The sequence below is a fragment of the Pholis gunnellus genome, assembly GCF_910591455.1.
Source record: "Pholis gunnellus genome assembly, chromosome: 11".
NCBI lineage: Eukaryota > Metazoa > Chordata > Actinopteri > Perciformes > Pholidae > Pholis > Pholis gunnellus.
In genome coordinates this window covers 15,283,648-15,306,126 of record NC_136538.1, presented here as the reverse complement: position 1 = coordinate 15,306,126, position 22,479 = coordinate 15,283,648, and the positions used below count along the sequence as shown (strand labels likewise).

The 22,479-nt window shown below is 39.8% G+C and overlaps 2 protein-coding genes across 2 annotated transcripts; one reads left to right on the top strand and one right to left on the bottom strand.

Moving 5' to 3' along the window:
- Positions 1–1,449: 1,449 nt before the first annotated feature.
- Positions 1,450–5,633, bottom strand: prokr1b (prokineticin receptor 1b; the record flags this gene model as incomplete). The annotated part of the gene is made up of 2 exons (XM_079168700.1): positions 1,450–2,155; positions 5,170–5,633. 2 exons carry the CDS (start codon positions 5,631–5,633, stop codon positions 1,450–1,452), a joined length of 1,170 nt encoding a protein of 389 aa, XP_079024826.1.
- Positions 5,634–13,645: 8,012 nt separating this feature from the next.
- Positions 13,646–22,479, top strand: bfsp1 (beaded filament structural protein 1; the record flags this gene model as incomplete). Its single annotated transcript, XM_079169046.1, has 8 exons — positions 13,646–14,019; positions 15,207–15,267; positions 15,699–15,794; positions 17,703–17,795; positions 19,012–19,125; positions 20,204–20,424; positions 21,141–21,232; positions 21,476–22,479. 8 exons carry the CDS (start codon positions 13,646–13,648, stop codon positions 22,477–22,479), a joined length of 2,055 nt encoding a protein of 684 aa, XP_079025172.1.

Genomic DNA, 22,479 nt, shown 5'->3' with positions numbered 1-22,479 from the left:
CACTTATGCTTAACAGAGTCTGAGTGTGTTCCAGTATATGTTTGGCTAATATGACAAACAGATTTGTCCCACAAATCCTGATTCTCTGGAATACTTAGAACAAACTGATAACACAAACAAAGCTGTCTGTGCAAAACGATCAATCAATCATTTCATAATTTTCTCCTCCTATTAGATATTTGTGTGAAATTGTCAATAATCAGTTCATCCTTAAATCCAGGCTGTTCTTTAGCCACTAATTATATATGTCTACATATATAGTATACTGAAGTATTACGCATTTGCAGACTTACAACTGATAATAGAGTCCATGGATGTTAAAGGCAACTTTCATAACGGAGAAAAAGCAAATAAAAGTAAAGCTCAATAAAAAAAAGCAGCTTTCCTTTCAGTTGTCTCATTGTTTATTACAGTAAGCACACATAAACTAAATTCATCAAAGAAAGCATGCAACTATTTTAAAAGGACAAATTAAGTAATATATAAATGCATTTTCTTTAGTAACAAGAGTGTTCTGACCTTACAATCAATATAAATGGAAACACATACAGGCATTTTAAAGATTAACCACAGGTACTTATGTATCATCTTGGATGAGCCAGTTCTCATTCCCAGGATGTTAAATACTGACGCTTTGTCACGCACCTTCGACATCTGATACCGACGCACAAGGCACCCTTTAGCATTAGTATTAATGCTTCAGGCTTTCAAGTAACTACAATGTCAACCCATCCGCATCCTTTTAAGACGCTCAGAGAAAATGCTCTGGATGTGTGATGACAAAGTATAGTCTGATAGGGGGGGAGTGGGTCAAACATACACAGACCGGTGCTTGAGATCAGTGTTGAGTCATTTTTTAAGTTACATTTGTGATGTCTGTGACGTGTATTATGTATTTATGTTACGTATTTGAATTTTACTTAGTTTACATACTTATTTTAAGCCCAGTTATGATGTTTTTCATTAAACCTTACTAAGTGGTTTTCGTTGTTGTTTCTTGTTTTCTGTGACTGTGCGCTGTGTTACCCTGTGCGATAAAAAGTAGTGCCAAGGGGTCCGACAAAGTGTCAGTATGTGACGAGTTGGGATGACAACGTGCTGATAAGGGCAGTAGTAGCTGTATTTACAAGTCTTACATGTAATATCTATTATACACATGCTACAACATTTAAAAATAACACAGTGTAGTCACATTGTGCACAACAATTACACTCCCATAATACCTCAAATGGACGTCCTGTATGTTCTGCTGGCTAACAAAGTTTGAGCCATGTTGCCCCACTAATCAGTGTACATCTATACTCTATACTGTTCGGGTTTGACCGTTCTAAAATGTGATCTGAACACGGGAGAAATGTTCCACGTCAAAATCATCCCTGTCAACATTGTAGTTTCTGTATACCAACAGCCCACATCTAAATGACTGCTATGTTAAAGACTTCCCTCTCTTCACCTCAAGTGAATGCATTCAATCTCCTCCGTTACAGGCATGGAGGAGGTCCTAATATCCATCTCATCCACATTCTTACTGGGGGCATACGTTGACCTCCAGCGCATCAGTACAATCTTCTTCAGGTACTTAACTGTGTTGTTCTTGACACTGACAAAACAGAACGTATTGATTATGCTGTTGCTCATGGCAATGCACTCAATGATGTAGAAGGCCACCAGGGCGTTCTTCTGGCGGGAGATGAGCGTTGGGTGGAAATCTCGTAGGATGGTGAAGCCATAGTACGGCGCCCAGCACAGGATGTACGCCGTCAAGATCCCGATCAGGACCATCACTGTCTTGCGGCGACAACGCAACCTCTTCCTAATCTGCTCAGTCTGGAAACCGGGGACATTCTTGAACCAGAGCTCGCGGGAAATTTGGGTGTAACACATTGCCATGACGATCACAGGCCCAACAAACTCCACAGCAAAGACGAACAGGAAGTATGACCGGTAGTAGGCCTGCTGGTCAACAGGCCAGATCTGGGCACAGAAGACTTTGTGTGTGGTTGGGCTGGTGCCACCATGAGGGTACATGGTCTCAGAGGCAAAGTAGGCAGAGGGAATTGATATCAGAATGGGAACGATCCAGACTCCTGTAATCAGGCAGTAGGCGGTTTGGTACTTCATGCGAGGCCTCAGAGGATGGACAATAGCCATGTACCTGGAAGAACAAAGACATATTGTTGCATTGAAGAGGAAGGAAACAAACACATACTACAAACTGCCCTTTTGAGCACTCTGAGTGCTGTGTGAAGTCAAGGGATTCTGCAAATGTCTCTCAGTCACTAGTGGAAGAATGAAGTTCAATATATGGCACTCCATTATTCAGTGAACTGCATTTCTCATCTTGATAGAAGTGGAAGTTAAAAGGTACTGAGGCGTATTGCTTCTTGTACTCTCCTCTCCTATCTATATGTAAAGCAGGAGGTAAATGCATAAACTAACATAAAAACTGTTTTTCAAATTGTTCAAGTTTTTCAAATTTGTTTGAACCTATGTATTTTACTTTATATACTGTATGTATGTTCAATCACGACCTGTTTTTAAAGACAAAACATATCCAGTGTTAATATTGATAGGTCAACTTTTTCAATGTGGATACACCCGTATCATATATAATTCATACAGTCAAACAAATCACATTTAAAGATTTCTTTAATAAATCAAGCTAAAAATGTTGAAATGAAATCATGTGCAAGATATCTAGAATATTTCCACGAAGACATTTAAAAAACATTTGACATTGTCACGCGGTGCGGAAATCTGACTTTAAAGCAACTCAAAGAATTTGTTAATTTTGGGAGGTGAAGTTCAATAACACACCTATCAGTGCCTGCAAAGCTGTTTTAGTTAGATTCTGTATCTGGTTTGTTTACTCTGCACTAATATAGAAATCTGAAAACAGCTATTTTGAAGACTCACCGTCTCCGCTTCTCTCTGTATTGATCATGTTACGCCAAGACTTGTTCACAAATGGTTCACACACACTCCACTTAGGTTTAAAACTTTCACGTTACTAGATGTTAATCAGCAACATCATTACACAGCATCCCCTTAATTAGATTTCCATTGATATACTTCAGTGATAATGGGCAATCTTGAGTTCGATCTTAAATAACAACTAGAAGATAGTTGAGTGGTTAATTTGGTGATAAAGCAATAACTGATTGATACATTTTTGTATTCTTGCAGCATAACCATTCACACTACTTTAGAATATACTTAAAATTGTAAATATGCAGCCTCTGCCACATTCAAATACAGAGCACTACCTTCAAAGAAGTAAATTAACAACCAGCTTGACAACAGTCCTGTGGATTCCTGTGGATTCCTGTGGAACCGGCTGCGCTCAGTAAACTGTTGTTTGTAGTGGGCTCACACAAAGTCAGGTGGATTATTGACTGAACAATATATTATAATGATCACTTTGGCACACTAAGCACTCGTTATCCAGCCTTCAGGTTACCTCTTGAATTTTAAACAAAAGCTTATTTTGTGAATCTGTGGAAGTTGTGTGCACTCATGCATACAAGTAGGTGTCTCCCTACATGTGTGCACTACAAGGCAGTGTAGTAATGTTACATTCATGTAGCGCAAGGAAGAGTACTGCAGTGGCTACGCTGGAGGTTGAATTCTGGAAACCTGGGTTGACTAGAAGTCAGTGTCTCCATTTGTAAAGATTAGAAAACGTTTTACACACAAAACAGGGGGAAAGCCTAAAATATGAAACTCTATTGTGCAAGTGTCTTCACAAGGAAGGCAAACATCAATAGCAACCATTTGCTTTGCTAAGACTTTCACCAATGCCTTTAATGTCCAAGGCACAGGTGTAGGCAAAGAAACAGTCAGTTCAATCAATTAGAGAGAGGAAGTGCTATGTTTACATATGGTGCTAATAATCTGTGCCTCTTCTGAAGCAATCAAGGTCTTTAACATGGTTTATTGAGCTTTGAAACTCCCTAAGGGGCCGTCCACATCTCAAGTTTTTTGCACCCTCAGATCCATTGTTAATGTAGAAGCGCAGAAGGCGCACTCAAAAGATCAATGCCTATCTTCCCCAAGCGCCTACTTTTCAGGTGTGATGGCTTGGCCCCGAGATAGAAATGAAATTTTCGAAAGCTGAAGCACGCACCGCATGTCCCGTGACGAGGAACAACCAATTACAGCTGGAAGATATCTATTCTGTTTTCCTTAAATACCTACGGTAAATACATGAAGAGGAAGTCAATCAATTTAGTGCAGGACTACCCAGAGCTATACCAGTAGCTTAGTAGCAGCACTGTAGCGCAACTGTAGCAGCACTGTAGCGCAACCCCCCCCCAAGCACCTTGGATACAAAATATGAAAGCGGCATGATTGTTGTTTTCCAAGCTTTTTTAAACGCAACATGTGAAAGGCACTTCAGGCCTTGTCAATTTATATTTTATAGGCCTATTTTTTCCACAGCAGACTTTTCTGACTTGTTGGAGAAGGAAAAACACAGGTGTTGCTAATCTCACCAACAAGGGCTCTGTCGCATTCACGTGTGCATTAAGCCGTGACAGTACAGTGAGTACAAGGTGATCTTTCCACAACCTGACATAGACAGATGAAGATATACAGATTCATCATAAGAGGATATCTACCTGTTGCATATAATGAGCAGAGTAGCAGGGGGGAAACTAACATAGTCTGTGCCATCAATAGGATTGCATTATTATAAAAGTAAGCATGCTGTATGTTCTTCAGTTTAAATGTAACAGGGAGCTATGAAACACTAGGGAGGGAGTATAACCACTGCAATTAAACTTGTAGTATAGTTTGCCAGAACTTGGTAGTAATATTTACTTTACAATACAGTAAATTTTTGTTGAAAAGAGCAAGACTGGTAACATGTGTTGTGTGCTTTAAACCTAAAATCAGTTAACTGGATCTGATGGAGAAGCATCTGTGTCTCTCAATCTCTCAGGATATGGCAAGAAAATAAACTGGAATTTTATCTCAACAATGATGACCAAAAACCTGATTTATATGGTTTTTGTTGGGCTCTCTGAGGAGAGAAAAAAAAATTGCAGGATAAAAACATGAAAGCTTTATCAATTGAAGTCTCCATAGACTATGCTGGAAGGATCAAGCATTGGCTTGCTGGATTGAACCAATAAACCCACAGAGGTATGAAAGAAATAACACACTCACCTGTCAACTGCAATGGCAAGCAAGGCGTTTGTGGACACATAGAGTGACACTGTCCGGAGATAGTTGACGGAGGCACACAGCACTAATCCGTGAGACCAGGAAAGCTGTTTCACCACATAGTAGTCCACCAGGAACGGGCAGCACACCACTGCCACAATAAAGTCTGAGATGGCCAGGTTGGCGATGAGCAGGTTTGTGAGGTTGCGGAGCTTTTTGTAGCGCATCAGTGTGGCAATGAATATGAAGTTTCCAAACCCACAGACAAGAATGATGCAGACAAGCACCATGCCGATAACAATGGTGGCCACGAAGAAGGCCTGACCCTGTGTCGTGTCTGGGATCTCATCAGGAGGGATCCCATAGTCCATATCATAGCTGTCCATGTAATGATCCAACTTGCCTGCTGGGAGACTCTCCTGCGTCTCTGTATAAGCTACCATGTGGCTGATGTTGGTGTCCCCCATGTCTTAGCACACGCTCTTATTTTGGTTTAGAAAGACTTGTATTTGACTGCAATTTAATTCAACAAATTAGGTGAAAATTGATACTTTTTAGTACATGATGCCAATGAATCCTTGAAACCAGCGTAATTATTAAATAAGTTGTTTGTATGTAGATGGAAATTTGAACAGGCTTCTTCCTTGGAAATAGCAGCACATCTTCACCTGGAAAAGAGAATTCCCATCTCAGTATTACTCATGCAGGGTGAGGATCCATGGAGACAAGATACAAAACAAATAACATAATCGCAGTGCTTCAGCCGTAATCATGCTGGCATGTGTGACATTTCTCTATTTTTGGACGAAAAATGTAAGTCGGTGTGGTCTAGCATTAGGACAGTGACACTCTACATCAAGCTGACATCACAGATAGGCTCAGCGGGGCATTAGGTTTGCAAGAAGTGGTCACTTAAATCCCTCTGCAAGCATATGAGGTAAAGCAAAAATACAATTCCAAATGAATTAGAAGAAAAGACACATTCAACTAGATTATACCAGATTTGTATTAAGACAGTAGAACAGGGCAATTAAGTGCACACTCCTAATATAAGAGAGGTAGACAGAGAGATGATCCAAAAGTAATTTGGTTTTACAATCATGATTTATGTGATCTCCACTAAGTCAGTACTTCATTGAAATTAATGAGATAGGTAATTGCATATATGGAGATCGGTAATCGTATATTTTTTTAATAAAATGACATGCAAAAATAGCATCAAATATATCAATATATGCAGAGCTAGAAGGAACATGTACTTTGAATTAAGGCTCTGGGGTAGTTTATAAATCCAAACGTGGCGAAGTAACAGAAGGTCTCAATAAGGGAGCATAAGCTGTTAAGAGATCATCACAGTCTGTGAATTTAAATCAATAGAGAAAAAGAAACGAACACTTAAATGTAGACTTATATGAGAGAAATACTCTATCTCTTTATTTATAATAAGAAATAACAATATCTAATGATAAAACTAATTTAATTAAAACATGTTAAAAGACACTTACCAGCACACGTTGCAGAAGGTCCCGCGAATTTTCTCAGGACAATAGTTAAAAAGAGAGTATTTGCTCGCTGTGTGTCAGGTGTGAAGCCGAGCAGAAGCGCTGTATTATCTGACAACCCCAACCAGTGCAGACAGAGGGTCGGTCCATCAGCCTCCACCCACATAAATCCTCTCTGTTGTCAGTCCGCTCCGCTCTCCTCCGGAGCGCCTCGAAGGAAGGAGGGGTACAAAGTTACGTCTCTTACTCTTCCGCTTCAATTGTCAAATCTAATCGTCCGTGTACGTTTTGATAGTCTGTTTTATCCTTTAAACTCAAAATACCAAACTCAAACAACGAGCCGATTTTGTTTTTTGTAAATCCTTCTTTTGTTTTTTTCTTTTGAAGAGAGACGCAAAGCAAGACAGGTAACCCGGAAGCACGTGTATGTCAAAATAAAAGCCAAGGCAATAGAATGAACGTATGCAAGAAATACAGTCTATTATGCGAGCACATATCAGGATAACATTAGAAGAAAAATACATTAATGAATGTAACAAATATATAGTTTGATGCAATGCAATACAATGGATTGTTTGATGCAATACAGTTCGGAATATAGTTTAATCAGTCTTTTTTGTGTGTGCAGAGTTGTTGTTAGCGCTGATATTTATTTGTCCACTGTATTGTGTGGTTGCTTTAGTGAATGCAAAGCATAGACTGTATAAAGAGACAGAGTAAAAGTGTAATCTTACCATTTCTATATAGATGGCAGTATACGTGTATTTACACCATATATTTAGTTGTATTCACCTGTGTCTTTGTTAATTATCTACATTGATGCGGATGTATTGAATGCTGTTTAGTTCATCTGATATTTGATGTTCATTGTTCATTTGCAACCTAGTTGTATACATCAAGTATTTACTTGTTATTTTTATTCAATTTCAGAAACCAACCTACTTGGAAGAGTGAGCATGTGTTGATCATGAGGCAATAAATAATGACAATTGAAAAATAAAGTGAGGTTTGTTTTATTCTTATTAAACACTCAGCATAATTTACCTACCTCATTGATTTATTTGTCACACTTCAATCTGAAATTGAATGGTTTAACAGAAGAGGTCAAAGGGCCAAGATGAGAAGATATGTTGGTGAAATGCTGTGGTCCAAATAAAATCACTTCACTTTTATTGCCATTGAGATACAGAAGGTTTGAGTAAAAAAAACAGGATTAATTGGTTCTCTTTTCTTCTTTGCTACCATGTTATCTGTCTGGTGACCCATCATATTGATCTCTGGAACTGTAGGCGGATGCAGACCGTCAGACTAGAATTCGGCAACAAAGTTACAGCTCTTTAGCGTATTGGACAAACCAGCATGGCACTGTCTCGTAAAATTAAGTTCCCATCCAATAACACTTTAAAACTGTTTAAAACTGTGACTGTATTCTGAGAGAAGAAACATGTCCCTCAAAATGTAATTAAGATTGCAGTTTAGTGATACTGGAATGTCATTTTACAGGAGATAGGAATGGCGGGTTATCTCAAGTGAAAGAGAGATCATCATCTTGAAATACAATATTAGTTTTCGTTGTGTATCTGATTTATTTTCCCTATCGTCGTGAAAGAACAAAGGTCACATTTAGTCACTTGAGTGCACTGTTTTGGCCTTTATAGAGGTTTAAATGATCAGATGCCCTTACAGGTAGTAGCAGGTGCTTGTGATTCTATACAGGCAGTATGACACATCTCCTTTGATTAAAAAGTCAACAAGGTAAAATCGAAATATTACAATTTTGAATCTAGGTTTACCGATGTTTCTTTATTTTTAAAAATCCATTCCAAGAAATCTCAGGAAAAATACTATAGAGACAACAATCTTTGACCCACTTGTTTTCCTTTGCACTTGTCACATCCGTTGGGGCATGAGTCTTTATACAACGAAGAGAGGAAAGCTACAACCAAATCATTACAGAGCACTATGGGTGTCTCCAACCATAATATCCGAAGAAGTATAGATTGCTCGACAGAGCAGTTGAGTGTAAGTAACACCCCTCGCTCTTCAACACCTCAGTGGAGTGGAATTTGATGTGGTACTTATTTAGTTTCAAGAGTCAGCAAAGTAATAAAGGAGAAGCTAAGACTTTATTGGTGTAATGCATGCACAGCAAAGACATTTTGATAAGAGTAACTACAAATATTGACCTTATGTAATTGATCTTGTTTTGAACAATCCATTCATGAATAACACTGCAGTTGAGCAGTTTCACAGATTTTGTTTTACTTTTAGCAGATAGTCTAACCACCACAAAACCATGACCATGTCATCCCCCCAATAACTGCAAAGCAGATTTGCTTTATTTTTTCAGAATCAGTCCTACAACCAGACAGTCAGTCAGAGGTTTGTTTGTTATAACAACCAGACAACAGTCACAAGAATAAATAAATGATGTAGTCTGATGATGAGTTTATTTGGAAGATTTATAACATACAGGATTTTGAATCTGAGACACTGATAACCCAAACATACTGTATGAAAATAAAACAGTGCAAGATAAAAAAAAAGATCAATATTTCTAAAGTAAATATAGGGCAAGTCATGGTCAAATAATAAACCGTTCAAAAACATTTATTAAACTTAGCTAATAACATATAAACAATATACATAGAACTCACACAGATTACAGCGGTTTACAATATAAAACAATATTAGCAAAACAACTACAACAAGAACAAAAGAAGAACCATCAACTAAAAGTTGTAGGTTCCCCACAGCCCCTAAAACAAAAAACTATCCTCAATTAAACTTTCATCAACAAAATCAAGTTTTATAAGACCACGCCCCGAACATATCTAATTTCCTCCGCAAAAAGTATTTAAGCACAACTGACCCATTGACTTCCTCTTGATCAGAGACTCCAGTCTGCTGTGTAGCTAGTTCATACACATCACTGATGAACTGGGGATTATACAAAGTAACAATCATACTTTATGATGCACTTGTAGCTTCATTCGTGTGTGTTGCCTGTATAAAGGAAAACACGTCCCTCTGTAGGTGCGTCATCGCAACTGGCAAAGACAAATATGATTGGTTTATATCAATATTATTCATTATTAACATTTTGAAAACATGCTACTCAAACATGAAAATAAAATCTCCACCCTTTCTGCTGAACCCAAAATATCCCGGTGTAAAAAAACATGTTATATATATATATATATATCTCATTTTAAATTATTATTTTTTATTGCAGTTAAACAACTGGCCTAAAGAAAAAGCAGTGAGTGCTGTAACACCCTCAGGACCCACACTTCCCGCACCATTGCTCCTCGTTGGAGACAGTAACTCTTCTATCGGCTCTTGTTGTGGTCTGTAACTCCTGAGGGAAGCATCTGGCTCTTTGGCTGCTAAATGCTCCACTGTGTTCACCAGCTTGTCGCTAACTGTGTCTGCCTGTCTGTTTGGAGCTGGGCCGGTAGCATATGTAGATTTGTCAGAGCTGGCTGATGGGCGACATTGCTTGGGACAAGGCCATCATTTCTAATGGAGAGAGGGGCTGTGCTCTCCTGGGCGGAGGTTTTCAAAGTTCATCCAAATTTAAATTTGGCCAGATATATGTTGACCCCCCAAGACACACATTCAATGGCATTCCGTTATGACGGCAAAGACCTGGAGGTCACGTTGCTGTGGGCGAGTAAACGCTTGCAAGCTAGGGAATTGCTTGCTCCTTAGTAATGTGTATAAATAAGCAACCTGCACTTTCTCCAACAACTTTCATGACTTTATGCCTCGTAGCAGTTATTAGTTTCTTTTGTCTTGTCTGGCCATGCTTTGTAGTTGCAAGGACTATTATATGGAACAGAAATGAACGTTGCTTTACTGAGTTCCAAGACTTATACAACTCTGCTTTGGAATCTTACCAGGACATGGGTACAAATTCTTCAGCATGGTAGATAATAAAGACGGTGATCCACATTCGTTCCGGTGTATCGTAGTTAGCTGAAAGAGACACAAAAATCTCTCATTCTCTAATGAAGCCTTTAAAAACTCCAGACCTGCTGAAGCATTTTCAAAACCACTTTCATTTTTAATGTGGAGCTAATGCCATACTGAGTAAAGTGTGTGTTTTTTGAGTCTTTGAATAGTGTCGGTTAGCTTATATTGTAAGTTTATTCTTATGTACAGGCATCTCTCTCAAAAAAAGAGATCTTGATATGTTCAGTTAAAGGATTGACACATTTATCAACTCCATTTTAATGCGACAAAATAAAACAATTTTAAATACCTGAACATATAAGTTTACAAAATAATATTCTAGCTTTGCACCTTTAATGTTCCAGCACTGTAAGTGGCTGAATATCTGAAATGATTGTATGACAGTGTGAGAGTGTCCTGGGTGGTGGCTTTTCCTTCAGTTTGAGTGTTTATCATTTTAATGTAATGCAGATAGTACAATGCACAATATTAAAGTGTCATGTAAGTGTAAAGGGTCTCACGTGGGGGTAAGTGCTCTCGTTCCTGACGGCCTGAGATAGAAACATGTTTGATGTTCACACCCATGGCTGTTACTGACAATGATGGCATAGTGGCTGTTGGAATAATAATCATGAGCTCATCGTCTGCTGTGAAAAAAAAAGCGCTTCTTTAGAAATCCTTTCTTTTTAATCTGACTTTCATTCGGTTTAGCGGTTTGATGATAAACTGCATGGTTCCTTGAATACAACACTTTTTTCCCCTCTCTCACACAGCCAAAAGCTGTCCCCACCAAATCTCTGAGGTTAACCATCCTGAACAGCAGATGAACAGGCGCAGACAGCAGCCCTGATGACTTTTCAGATCAATTCCTTATTGTGATGGAAAGCTAGCACTGTTGGGTTTTGTACCGCCTCTGACAATCATCTGTCAGTAGTGGGCGAGATTGGTTTTGTGTGTCCTCTCACGTTGAGTGCAGCAGGCTGGCAGATATAACCGGCGCAGTTTAAACATCATTACAGATAACACTAGACACGAGTGAACCAGCAGACAACTTCCTTCCTGTCATCTACAATGGACAAAGGATGATAAAAACAATTATTTTATTTTCTAGAATTTCAACAGCTCATAAGAGATGAGAGAAGTGCCTCTGCGTGTTCCCATTAGTTTTTTATCACCCTCTAAATATTAGGGGCTACAACCTCGGCCTTGCTAGTGTCTGTCACAGTAGCCCCCGGAGGCCTGACCAGCAGGATAAACACTAGGCTCTCATTTCCAATTCTGGGCAGCTCTCTAATCTCAACCGGGCCTCCGATTTACTGCCACTCGTAACCAATGAATATAAATGGGAAATGACCGCATTGTGATTTTGGCATTCTCTCCTTAGCCATGGAGAATATGCACAAGACCTATAATCTATGGCCTCCAGTTGAGGTTGGACACATAGTGACATAGTTGATTGGGGACAATGTTATGAGGGATACGCAGCAGTGAAACCAAATCCATACAAATATAGGGGTTTAAATCTGAACAGAGGCTGAGTCTGTTTTGGCAAAATGTTGGTTCTGCTGAGGACCCCCGGTTCCTCCAGTCCATATGTTATAAGTGTCCTTGAGCAAGATATTAAACCCCAAATTACTCGCGAAGGCTGTGCCATATAGTTTGTTTGTGTGTGTGTGTGTGTGTGTGTGTGTGGTCTCTGGTTATATTTATTTGATCAAATAACTGTGAGTGTGAAAGTAAAGGGTACGTCGATAGTGTCTGAATGAGAAATTAGCTCTATATCATTATTTTAACTCGGTTATGTCCGTGATGTTTTGTTAGTATCTTATTTTTCACACTGCAGCTTTTGTAGCCCTTAAGCCGTGGGCTTTGCTAGGGCCAAAATATGTTGAAACGCTGATGTAAAGCCATTTGACATGTGTTTCATTCAGCCGTTTTACAGCCTGCTAGATCTGTCGAGAGGGACATTTTGACCGACCTTGCACCACAACCTGCGGAGAGCGAAAGCAAAAGCTCCTCTCGCTCTTCCTCCTTGTTCTATCACTCTCTCCTACTCTCACCTCTGCTAAATGTTATTGTAAGGGAAATAATGGAAATACAGACATGTGGGCTAAAAGCACCTTGAAGATTACAACTAGAAGATATCTTTCTTGTTATAAAAAAAATAAAGTGTTGAGATACAACAGCTCCAAAGCCCAGCAAAACACAAACAATGCCACATACTTGACATTTGAATATAGACTCTTCTCTTTGATCGTTTCTATTAAAGCCAACAACATAATGTGTAGAAAGATTGAAACTTGTGTTGCATATTTAGGATCCCATCCTAATTGGCTCAGCAAGATTTGTTGTTTGCTACCGGTTTTAGTATTTTATAGACGGAACTTGTATGAAAAACAACCACTAAACCGTCATTGAATTGTATGACCGCCTGCATATACATTTCTGTAATTTAGGGTGTATTTAGGGTGTTTTTGAGATCATGAACCCAAACATGATCAGTATCCACTGAAAAACAACCTTTTTTTGTTTTCAGCACACTCAGTGTGTCAACACTTAGCCACTTCTGGCAGGAACCGTTCTCCACAGTCCACACAAATTGCACTGCACGAATTTTCCCCTCTGTCCTGCGGTGGGCCACCATCCAATCTGCCATATTTAACGGGGATCTAGAAAGCAGCTGACTAAGAAGCTAAATAATGGTGTGTGACCACCCAGTGCTTTCGCGGGCCAGCCAATTGTTTGTTTTTGTGGTTCTGCTTTGTCATCAACAGCATGGCTTTTCTAATCTCTGCCACAAAGGCAACAATAAACTGTGGAAGGCCCCAGGCTCGTAACGTGCGTGGCCACAGCTAGCGGGAGGTTTTGGGGGCTATTTCGCCAACAGCCAGTGCTGTGGAGCGTTTAGTCTAGCATGAGACAGCCAAGGGTGAGCACCCAAGTTTTCACACAATAAAGGTGCGGAAGGGGACCGAGCACTCCGGGGAGACCACCGACCCACGGGAGGGAAGCATACCACCATGTACAAGACCAGCTACCTGCACGAGGTGCGCAAGGAAAGATATGAGCGTTCAGATGTCTTTGATGAGGAACCTGTGGACTTTGAATCCTCTGCCGGCATCTCGGCCATCCAGGGCTGGGAGAGCCTCCAGGAGCTCAATAGCCGCTTTGCCCGATACATCAACAGGGCACGAGTCCTGGAGCAGCGCAATGCCGTGTTCCGCAAGCAGCTGGAGACGCTGCAGCGGATGGAAGAGGCCAGCGGTTTAGAGGAGGCTTTCACAGAGCAGACTGATGTCAACAGGCAGCGCATCCGAGAGCTGTCTTCTGACCATGCCAAACTGGAGCGAGAGCTGAAAGATGCTTGCCGCATGCTGGATGAATTCACCAGCAAGTAAGAGTTGGGCTCGTCTTGTCTTCGTCAGAGAAGGAGTAATTAGACAGAAAGTGACGCATAAACTCAATCCTAAAGAAGTGAAGATGCTGGTTCTAAAAAAATCTGATAATTTCAGCAAATCAGCATGGGAACTGTAAATTAATAGATTAAAGTTAAATTTGAATTCAATTTACAGCCTTATCAGCAGATAATCATACAACTTGCTAAAAAATGTCTTTATTCTGAAAACGGTCACGTTTGGTCATCATAAAACAAGAAACTAAGTAAATAATGAATTGAAATAATGGTCAAATTAAGGGTTAGTTCACCCAAATTACTGAAAAACAATCAAACAAACAAAGAGAAAAACACATTTCCCCACTCACCACTACACTATCCATGCCTTTAAGTAGAATTGAGGTACATGGATTCTAATTTTTAAAACTCGTAAGGTTGCAGTTCACTTAGCTAACGTTGTGGTTAGATTTAGTTAAAGATGGTTTGGATTCAAATAAGTTTACTTTCACAAGGGACACCAATAGCTTTCTGGGTAAAAGTCCCTTGTTTATTTGACCCATCCATTCACCCCAGCTTGCTATCTAGGTAGACTTTGATCAGAAACGGATTTTTGAAAATTAAAAAAACAAAAACGTACATCGGGAACAAATAAACTTCCTTCAAAATTTAATTGACAATGCAGTTTTGTTTTGTGATAATTTCATTTTTAGGAGACATGTCCACAGAAGACACTGCCAATAGTTGTTCTGGTGAAAACTGTTAACAATGAAGCTGAACTACCACATTTTTAATGCTGTGTGCAGCGAAAAATAAAATTCCATTCACTTCAGACGTATTGATGTGGTGAAAGGAATTTCTGGGACAGGCATCTTAAAACTTGGGCAATAATATAATATCTGCAAGGATACCATTTGATAGAGAGTGAATGTGTTTTTTTCTTATTTAGATGAACCAATCTTTTAATTCCAACTATACAAAAATGGTGTAATCAGATGTTTGTAGGCAGCAAAGCATCACTACATTATTAATTAAGTTGATTATTGACCAACTCTGATTGCGCTGACACATTATTGACACAGATGTTTATCTGTCCTGTCTTACTGCAAGCACACCACAGATCATGCAATGGTACCTTCTCCTGCTTCTATATTAGACTTAACACATAATCCAGATGTTTTATGTTCCAGATATAGAAATGAATGTGATTATCAAGAACAGCTACGGTGCACACTGGAACAATTGAACAAGGTACTGTATGGATCAAACAAAGTGTGTTTACACAATCATACAAACTAACACGAGTAGCATTTTAGTTGTACTGCATCCGAATTCTCCAACATGGAAAAGCTGTGCATGTGAAACAAGAGACAGTATACCTTAATTTACAAATTATGGTACTTTTTAAAAAAGTAATGAATAAAGCAAATTAGATTTTTACTAGATTTAAGTTGCAACTTAAAAGTGTGATAAATGGTTTATCATTACTGAATATACAAGTTTAACACAATTGGAGAGCTTTACTGATTTTACATGGCCAGGACGACACTGAAGCGTTTTGTAAGACGACAGTTTTAGGAGTCACTTCAGTGTTCCTTGGCTCTTGATGAACTAAATACAATTCACACTGAAACTTTCACAGTTCGGTTCCTATTGTTGTTTGTTCTTCTCTCCTCCCGCAGGAGGCTGACAATTCCCTGCTGAGAAACCTGGAGTACCAGATCCAATCACAATTCCTGCAGGACGACATCAACTCCACCAAAGAGAGACACAAGAAGGTCAGTGGCGCTCATGGTAAATGATCAAAAGGAAACTACTGTGCAACCTTGGCCTAAAAAAAACCTACAATACAATTCAGATGTTGAAGAGGAAGCCAATAAGATCTCAATGAGACCTCATCATTGCCATGTTTTATAAGAATAGTTTTGATAGGATTAACAAAAATAACCCGCTATAAATGTCTCCCTTTTTAATAAAACCTCCTTCAAACAAGAAATCCAAGTAGAAATACGTCCTTAAGAGTTATCAGACATGTAGCTATGGCTTGTCATGGGTCTCTCCTTAGGGTTTTTATATATTTGTATGGCAGTAGTCCTGCTATTGGTTAGGTAACAACAACCACGTTGGTTAAATTTAAGTAAAGCAAGTATGTCCTGTCTCATGATTCAAGTCACTTTTGAATTTGTAAATATTATCCACATAGGACCACAAATGTTACATCAAAATGCTGTGAGTTCTATTTTGAAAGGGGCTGGAAAACAGATGTAATTGGTTGCCTGTCAATGTTTTAATACATTCACGGAGAACATTTAGAAAATTGCCAGACACATCCATTAAAATGAAATTCAGGTGGCATTACGGTTCTCTCAAAACACATTTTCAGTTGAAAATAATGAGCATGTAAATGACATTTCAGCAAGATGGAGCTGCACAGAGACAGTATTGCAAATAATCTGTCTGTTAATGCTATAATTATGTATTAGTCTGTTCTGTGAAAATTATAAGCTTATGTACATTAAACAATCTACACATTTAATGGTTAACATAAATAAATATCAAATCAATGGTTTTGTCAGTGGCCAAGGGGAGAGTGTTTATCAGTATACAAATCAATATGCTTTGATGACACAATTGTATTGATGCTCACATTATTCTAGTACTTATCGATGGCTAGCAGAAACAGGACTCATATAAGCCACTCACGCTTTAATAGTTCCATATTCATTGTTCAGAGCAGCTTATATTGCTGACATATTGCTCTTTAAAGGGCAACCGTATCTTGAAATCGTGTCCATATCGTTCTTTTTGACAGTATCTTTGATCTCTGGGTGGTATATTTTGTATGGATTTATTCACAGTGAGTCGAGAAAATTAATCCACATCAAAGAATATTTGTTCAAAATAGTACTTTAGACCACAGTGTGTGTGTGTTTACCTTTCTGTTGCTTTTGAACACTCCTGGCTTCAGGCCACGACTCTTCAAATGACAAGGTGTTATAATGTACCTGGGGCTTCAGCAACAATATACCTTCTGTGACGTGAGAGAGGAAAAGATTACAGAGACAATGTAACACTGTTCTTCACACATATTGAAACATGGCAGGAAAGCACAGATTAATACAGAACAACTGAAATATTACCGTCTTCAGTGGCTTGAAGGTGCAACACAGCGGCCACAGAAATGCTGAGACAAATGAAAGCTGTTATGCGTCAGGCATACTTTCATAGACTTTCATGCCTTTTTTGTTTTCACCCATCACTATACTGATGATGAATTAAACCTGGACTCTGCAATATTGAGATAGCATATCAAAAGGCACTGCTGTCACTATATTATGTGGGAGAGAATAGGGGGTCGTCTCACATGAATCCTGAGCTTTTGAAGTATCCCTCTGGAGAGAGGAAATATGTCTCTTCTTCTTTATTACTGAGTCTGAGATCACGCTTGTACAAAAGGATTTTTATGAAAAACTCCCTTTGCTGTAAGGAAATTCTAGCACCAATTATAAATGTATTTCTGCTAAGTGAAAGCCTTTTATTAGATATTTTATTTCTCTCACCCAAGTGCAAAGTAAATATGCAAGAGGTTTTCAAGAGGTAATAAATTGGTTCAACTGCAAAATGGTAGAGCTTAGGGATGCTCTTCCTTTTGTTATTTCATGTTTTCCTTTTATCTTTCTTCACAGAACCTTGCAGAGATCCAGACCTATGTAAACATTTTACAGCAGATCAACCAGACACTCCCCCTTGCTCCCAATGTGTCAGTGGGCATCTCAGAGGTGAGGTCATTAATGTTGTCACTGTGTGTGTGTGTGTGTGTGTGTGTGTGCTGCAGTCCCTGCGGGGAGACAATGCTGTTTGCATGTGTGTCAGCGCTGGCTACGTGTCTGGGGTTGACGAGGTTACTGGCTTCTCAGTTGGTCGCCTGCATTTGTCTGTGTTTTGTCGTGTATACGTGTGTGTGTGTGTGCGCAAGTGCAGACAGTCAAACAGTCCCCCGGACACACGGACAGGCCTGCAGTTTGAGAGCGTCGGGACACATAATGAAGGAAACGCCAGGAAGAACAGCTGTGCAAGCTATTTTTTGAGCAACTGTGCCAGAGTGACAGGCATGTGTGTAGGAGTTTAGAGTTTTATTCATGCAAACATTTCTTAGAGGCAGAGCTGCTCTGGATGCAGAAATTGTTTAATTGCTTGAGTTAAATCCCAGCGGGCAGAGATAAAGAGCCACAGCTCTTGGCTGCTGTGTTGAGCTGAAATCCAATGAAAAAGGCAAACAAGGAGGGAGATGACGATATGGAGCCATTTAATAGTCCAGCTGTATGTGTAGGGGTTTAAACAAATTGGTGTAAATGATGAGCATAACAAAGGTTATGGAAATAAAATGTTTATTTTTTACAGGGCAGTATAGTTTTGCACTGGTGTCACTAATTACATTAATGGTCATTAAGTTTACGAAGCATATTGCATGCAACTTTTTACATTCAATTTCACAAGATGATGCATCTCAATCATGGCATTGAGTATTAGAAGTCAGGATTTAGATTTGAAATTGATCCAAAACGTAATAATGTTGCTTCATACAAAACACACTTGCTGCCATTCAATGTTTAAACACTCTAAACTCTATGAATTAAGATTACCGAGAACGACACAATAGATCTACCAGGTGTAAAGAGTAAAGCTCTAACAACAGCCACTTACGTCACTTATTAACGTGTCATTATTATTTCAGATTCTGGGTGGGCATTGCCCTCTACACACTCAATAGGTTAATTTTAAGAGTAGACGAAACATAAAACACTGCTATGGGCAGTGCAATTGTTAGAGAGCCCTTAAATAATAAAAAAAATCAATCAGTGAAGCTTTTAATACAGTGCGCCTTCATGAAGTGACTTGACTGATGGCCGCGTGAGTCTGTGTGCAACCCTCATGCTGTAAAGACAAAGTGTGCTTGTCTGCATGTCCTTATTGATGTGTGCTCTGTGTTTAAAGGAACAGGAGAAGCTGCTGGCCCAGAGGAAAGTGCCGGGGCTGCAGAGTCAGCTGGAGGAATACAAGAGCGCCCTCTGTCAGCTGCAGGCCCAGAAACAAAGACTACAGACTGAGGTGGGTCACACGGTCACCATGACAACAGCAGGTTTCATGTAAATGAAATGCCTCACATGTTTTTTTGTTTTCTTTTACCCCCAAGCTATTATTAACATACTGGCACATTGAACAGGATTTCAATTAGTGCGTCAGTCCAAGATCCTTTCCTCTGTTGTGAACTACACCAGTAAAGTAATTGATTGATTGATTGATTGATTGATTGATTGATTGATTGATTGATTGAAGGATTGATTCATTTCTTTATTTCTGTGTCATGCACAGAGAGCGCCCGACCCTCATGAGTTAACAAGACACCAAAAATACAGTTGCAGTTGTTTCAGTTTCAGTAATTTCATTCCATTAAAAAAACATTTTACTCCTCGGTCTAAAACAAAATGTTCTGCCTTCTCTTCCAAGCTTGGCAACATAAATGAAGGTCAATTTACTAAAAACTACATCCCTTGTGGTCTCTTAGATAGGATAGTAAAACGAAAAGTGAACCTCATTCTCAATTTCACCGAGCTCTCACAAAGTCTGTCCTCCTCTGGAGTGGGGCTACAGACATTCATTTTAATTTACATTTATTATTTTCTCAATTAGCCAGAACTACAGGTATGAGAAGCTGGAACCAGAATACAAATGAAAAGGAAAAAATACAATTACACACAAATGAAACTATTGTTTACTTGTTGTTTAGTCAGCTTACCAATCAGTAATCAGTTAACAAATATACATATATCGATTACACTGTTTCATGTGATACATGTTTTTCAGTTTGCATATGCTTTTAGAATGATTTTCATTTTATTTGTCTTTTTTCTCATTTCACTTTGTTTTATAAGTTAACGAATAATAATACTCACTGAGCGGGGCTTGGAAAAGGCATCACCCTGCAGCCTCCATACTGTGGTGCTAATAGCTAGATGCTGCAGAAGCACCACAATATTATAGCCGTGGCCACCTTATGACGGGCGGGTAGAAGGCTGATTTTACTTTCAACCTCGCTCATCATTTTTCTTTACTTCTCACTTTCATTAGCAACTCAAGGGGGGGGGGGTCATTTCTTAATTAACATTGCCTCTGTCTTGTCTTACAGACTACAATGTTTGAGCAAACCATCAAAAACACACAGGAGAGTTATGACGATGAGATTCAGATGTACAACGAGCAAATTGAAACTCTGCGGAAGGAGATCGAGGAAGCTGAGCAGTCCCTCGAGAAGTTCACCAGTGAATGTCGCCACCTGGCCATGTACCAGACATCCCTTGAGAATGAGCTGGAGAGGTACAAGAGGATCATCGAGAACGAAGATAACAGGTAGACTGCCTCCACCTGGTTGCTGACACACACAGAGAACACTGTTGAACAGGCATGCAAGGTCTGACTGAAGAGGTTAAAATGGCACGGAGCTCTTCACTGAAGGCTGAAATAATAGCTGAGAAATAATTTTGACCCCAAACAAATCCAATATGAATGTAAAGGTGATGCATACTGCTTTTACATGATTACATTATTACAAGGATACATGAGGTTAATCATAAAGTTCACACAAACATAGATCAAAAGCTGCAAAGAATTAGTTTAAGGTACCTCCCTCTACCTCTTGACAAGCACTTATTTGTAAGAAAACAGAAAAGCTTAAAGCTATATATATATATATATATATATATATATATATATATATATATATATATACTTATATATAAAGAATATCAGAATTAACCATAGAAAAAAAGTCATGGGTAATTTCGGTGTAATCGTAGAACGTTCACATGCTGTTGTAACTAAGTTAGTGTAGAATGCACAATCAGCCAACAGATGGCACTGGGTGACAAGAAATGTTTTTTCTCGTATCACAACAATAAGCAGAGTCTTTTTTTCTTTCAGATTTGCTATATTTGTTTGTTATTTAAAGTAACCAGTTTTTTCCTTTTTTGAAAAATATGAATTACTAATGATTTCTGTACATAGAAATCTGCTGTTCAGTTCGTGGCTGTTTCATTGCTGACATTTCACTGCTCTCTTCCCTGCAGGTTGAATTCGGCGATAATTGGCACTCCTATTACCCTGTTCACCACTAATTACCGCTACACTCACACACCTACTGCAGCCAGCAGGGGGAAAGGTGAGGGCACCATGAGCACATCACAGCTGGTTTACATTGAGAATTACTTCTGAATGCACATGCAATAAGCTGCCATTGCTAGAGACAACTCTATACTCTTGAGTCTTACAAAGCTAACTAAAGTGATGTCTTAATTGTCTTTAGCATCTCATAACATTTGGGTCTGTTGCTGCATACACAATGTGGGTCTTTTCTTAGATCACCAGTGTCAGCTAGTTGACTTATGGCCTCATCTGTGTCCAGATATCACCCAGGTTATCCAAGATATCACCAGCATCAAGCCCCGCCAGAAGATCCTGGCCAAAAAAGTCCTGAAGAAGAAAGAGCTGACCCCGAGAGACGTGATAGACAGTGGCCAGGAGGATAGAAATGGGGGGGCTGCTGGAGAGAGGCCAGATGAAGAAACAAAGGGGGTCCCGTCTGTGGAAGTGCAGGAGGAGAGGGTGAAGAGAAAAGAGAAGAGGCCTGTGTTCACTGAAGTGTCTCCACAGGATGTCCCAGACGGAGCTCAGATCAGCAAGGCCTTTGACACTCTGTGTAACATCGTCAGAGACAGAATGAGGAAGTACAAGAAGCCTGAGCCAATCGCTGACTTCTACACCAAGGGTCGTTATGTCCTCGTCACCGGCGACGGCAGCTACCCAGATCCATGCTTCTACACCTCCACGCCATCAGCCGGCCACATCTTCGTTACAATCAGAGATGGAGTGATGCCTCCCTATGATCCTTACGTACCCATCACACCCTCTCCTCCCCCTCCACCTCCACCTGAACCTCAACCTCAACCTCAACCTCCTCAGCCCATAGTAGACCCCAAGCCTCCCAATCCCACCCCACCCTCCAATGGAGGAGGAGGAAAAGACGATAATAAGGGTGGAAAAGGTAAGGACAACGGCGGTAAAGGTAAGCAAAAGAACGGAGATCCTCACTCTAAAGATCCAAGCCCACTCCCGTCACCCTCTGGCCCCAAAGATCCCACCCCAGCCGCCGATCATCCGAAGAAAAGCCGTGATGACATTGGGCCCACTCCAAAGCCTGCGCCTCGCGGTGCCAGCACCAGCTCCAGCTCCAGTTTCAGCACCAGCACCAGCTCAAGCAGCTTTACCCCAGACGCAATGAGCTACGAGAAGCTGGAGGTGGTGGAGTCTGTGGAGAAGTTCTCCAATGGCCGCAAGGTTAAAGGTTACGAGGAGACTTCCATGGTGGTGGAGACCATGATCGAGAAGTCCAGCAAGAAGAAGCATTGA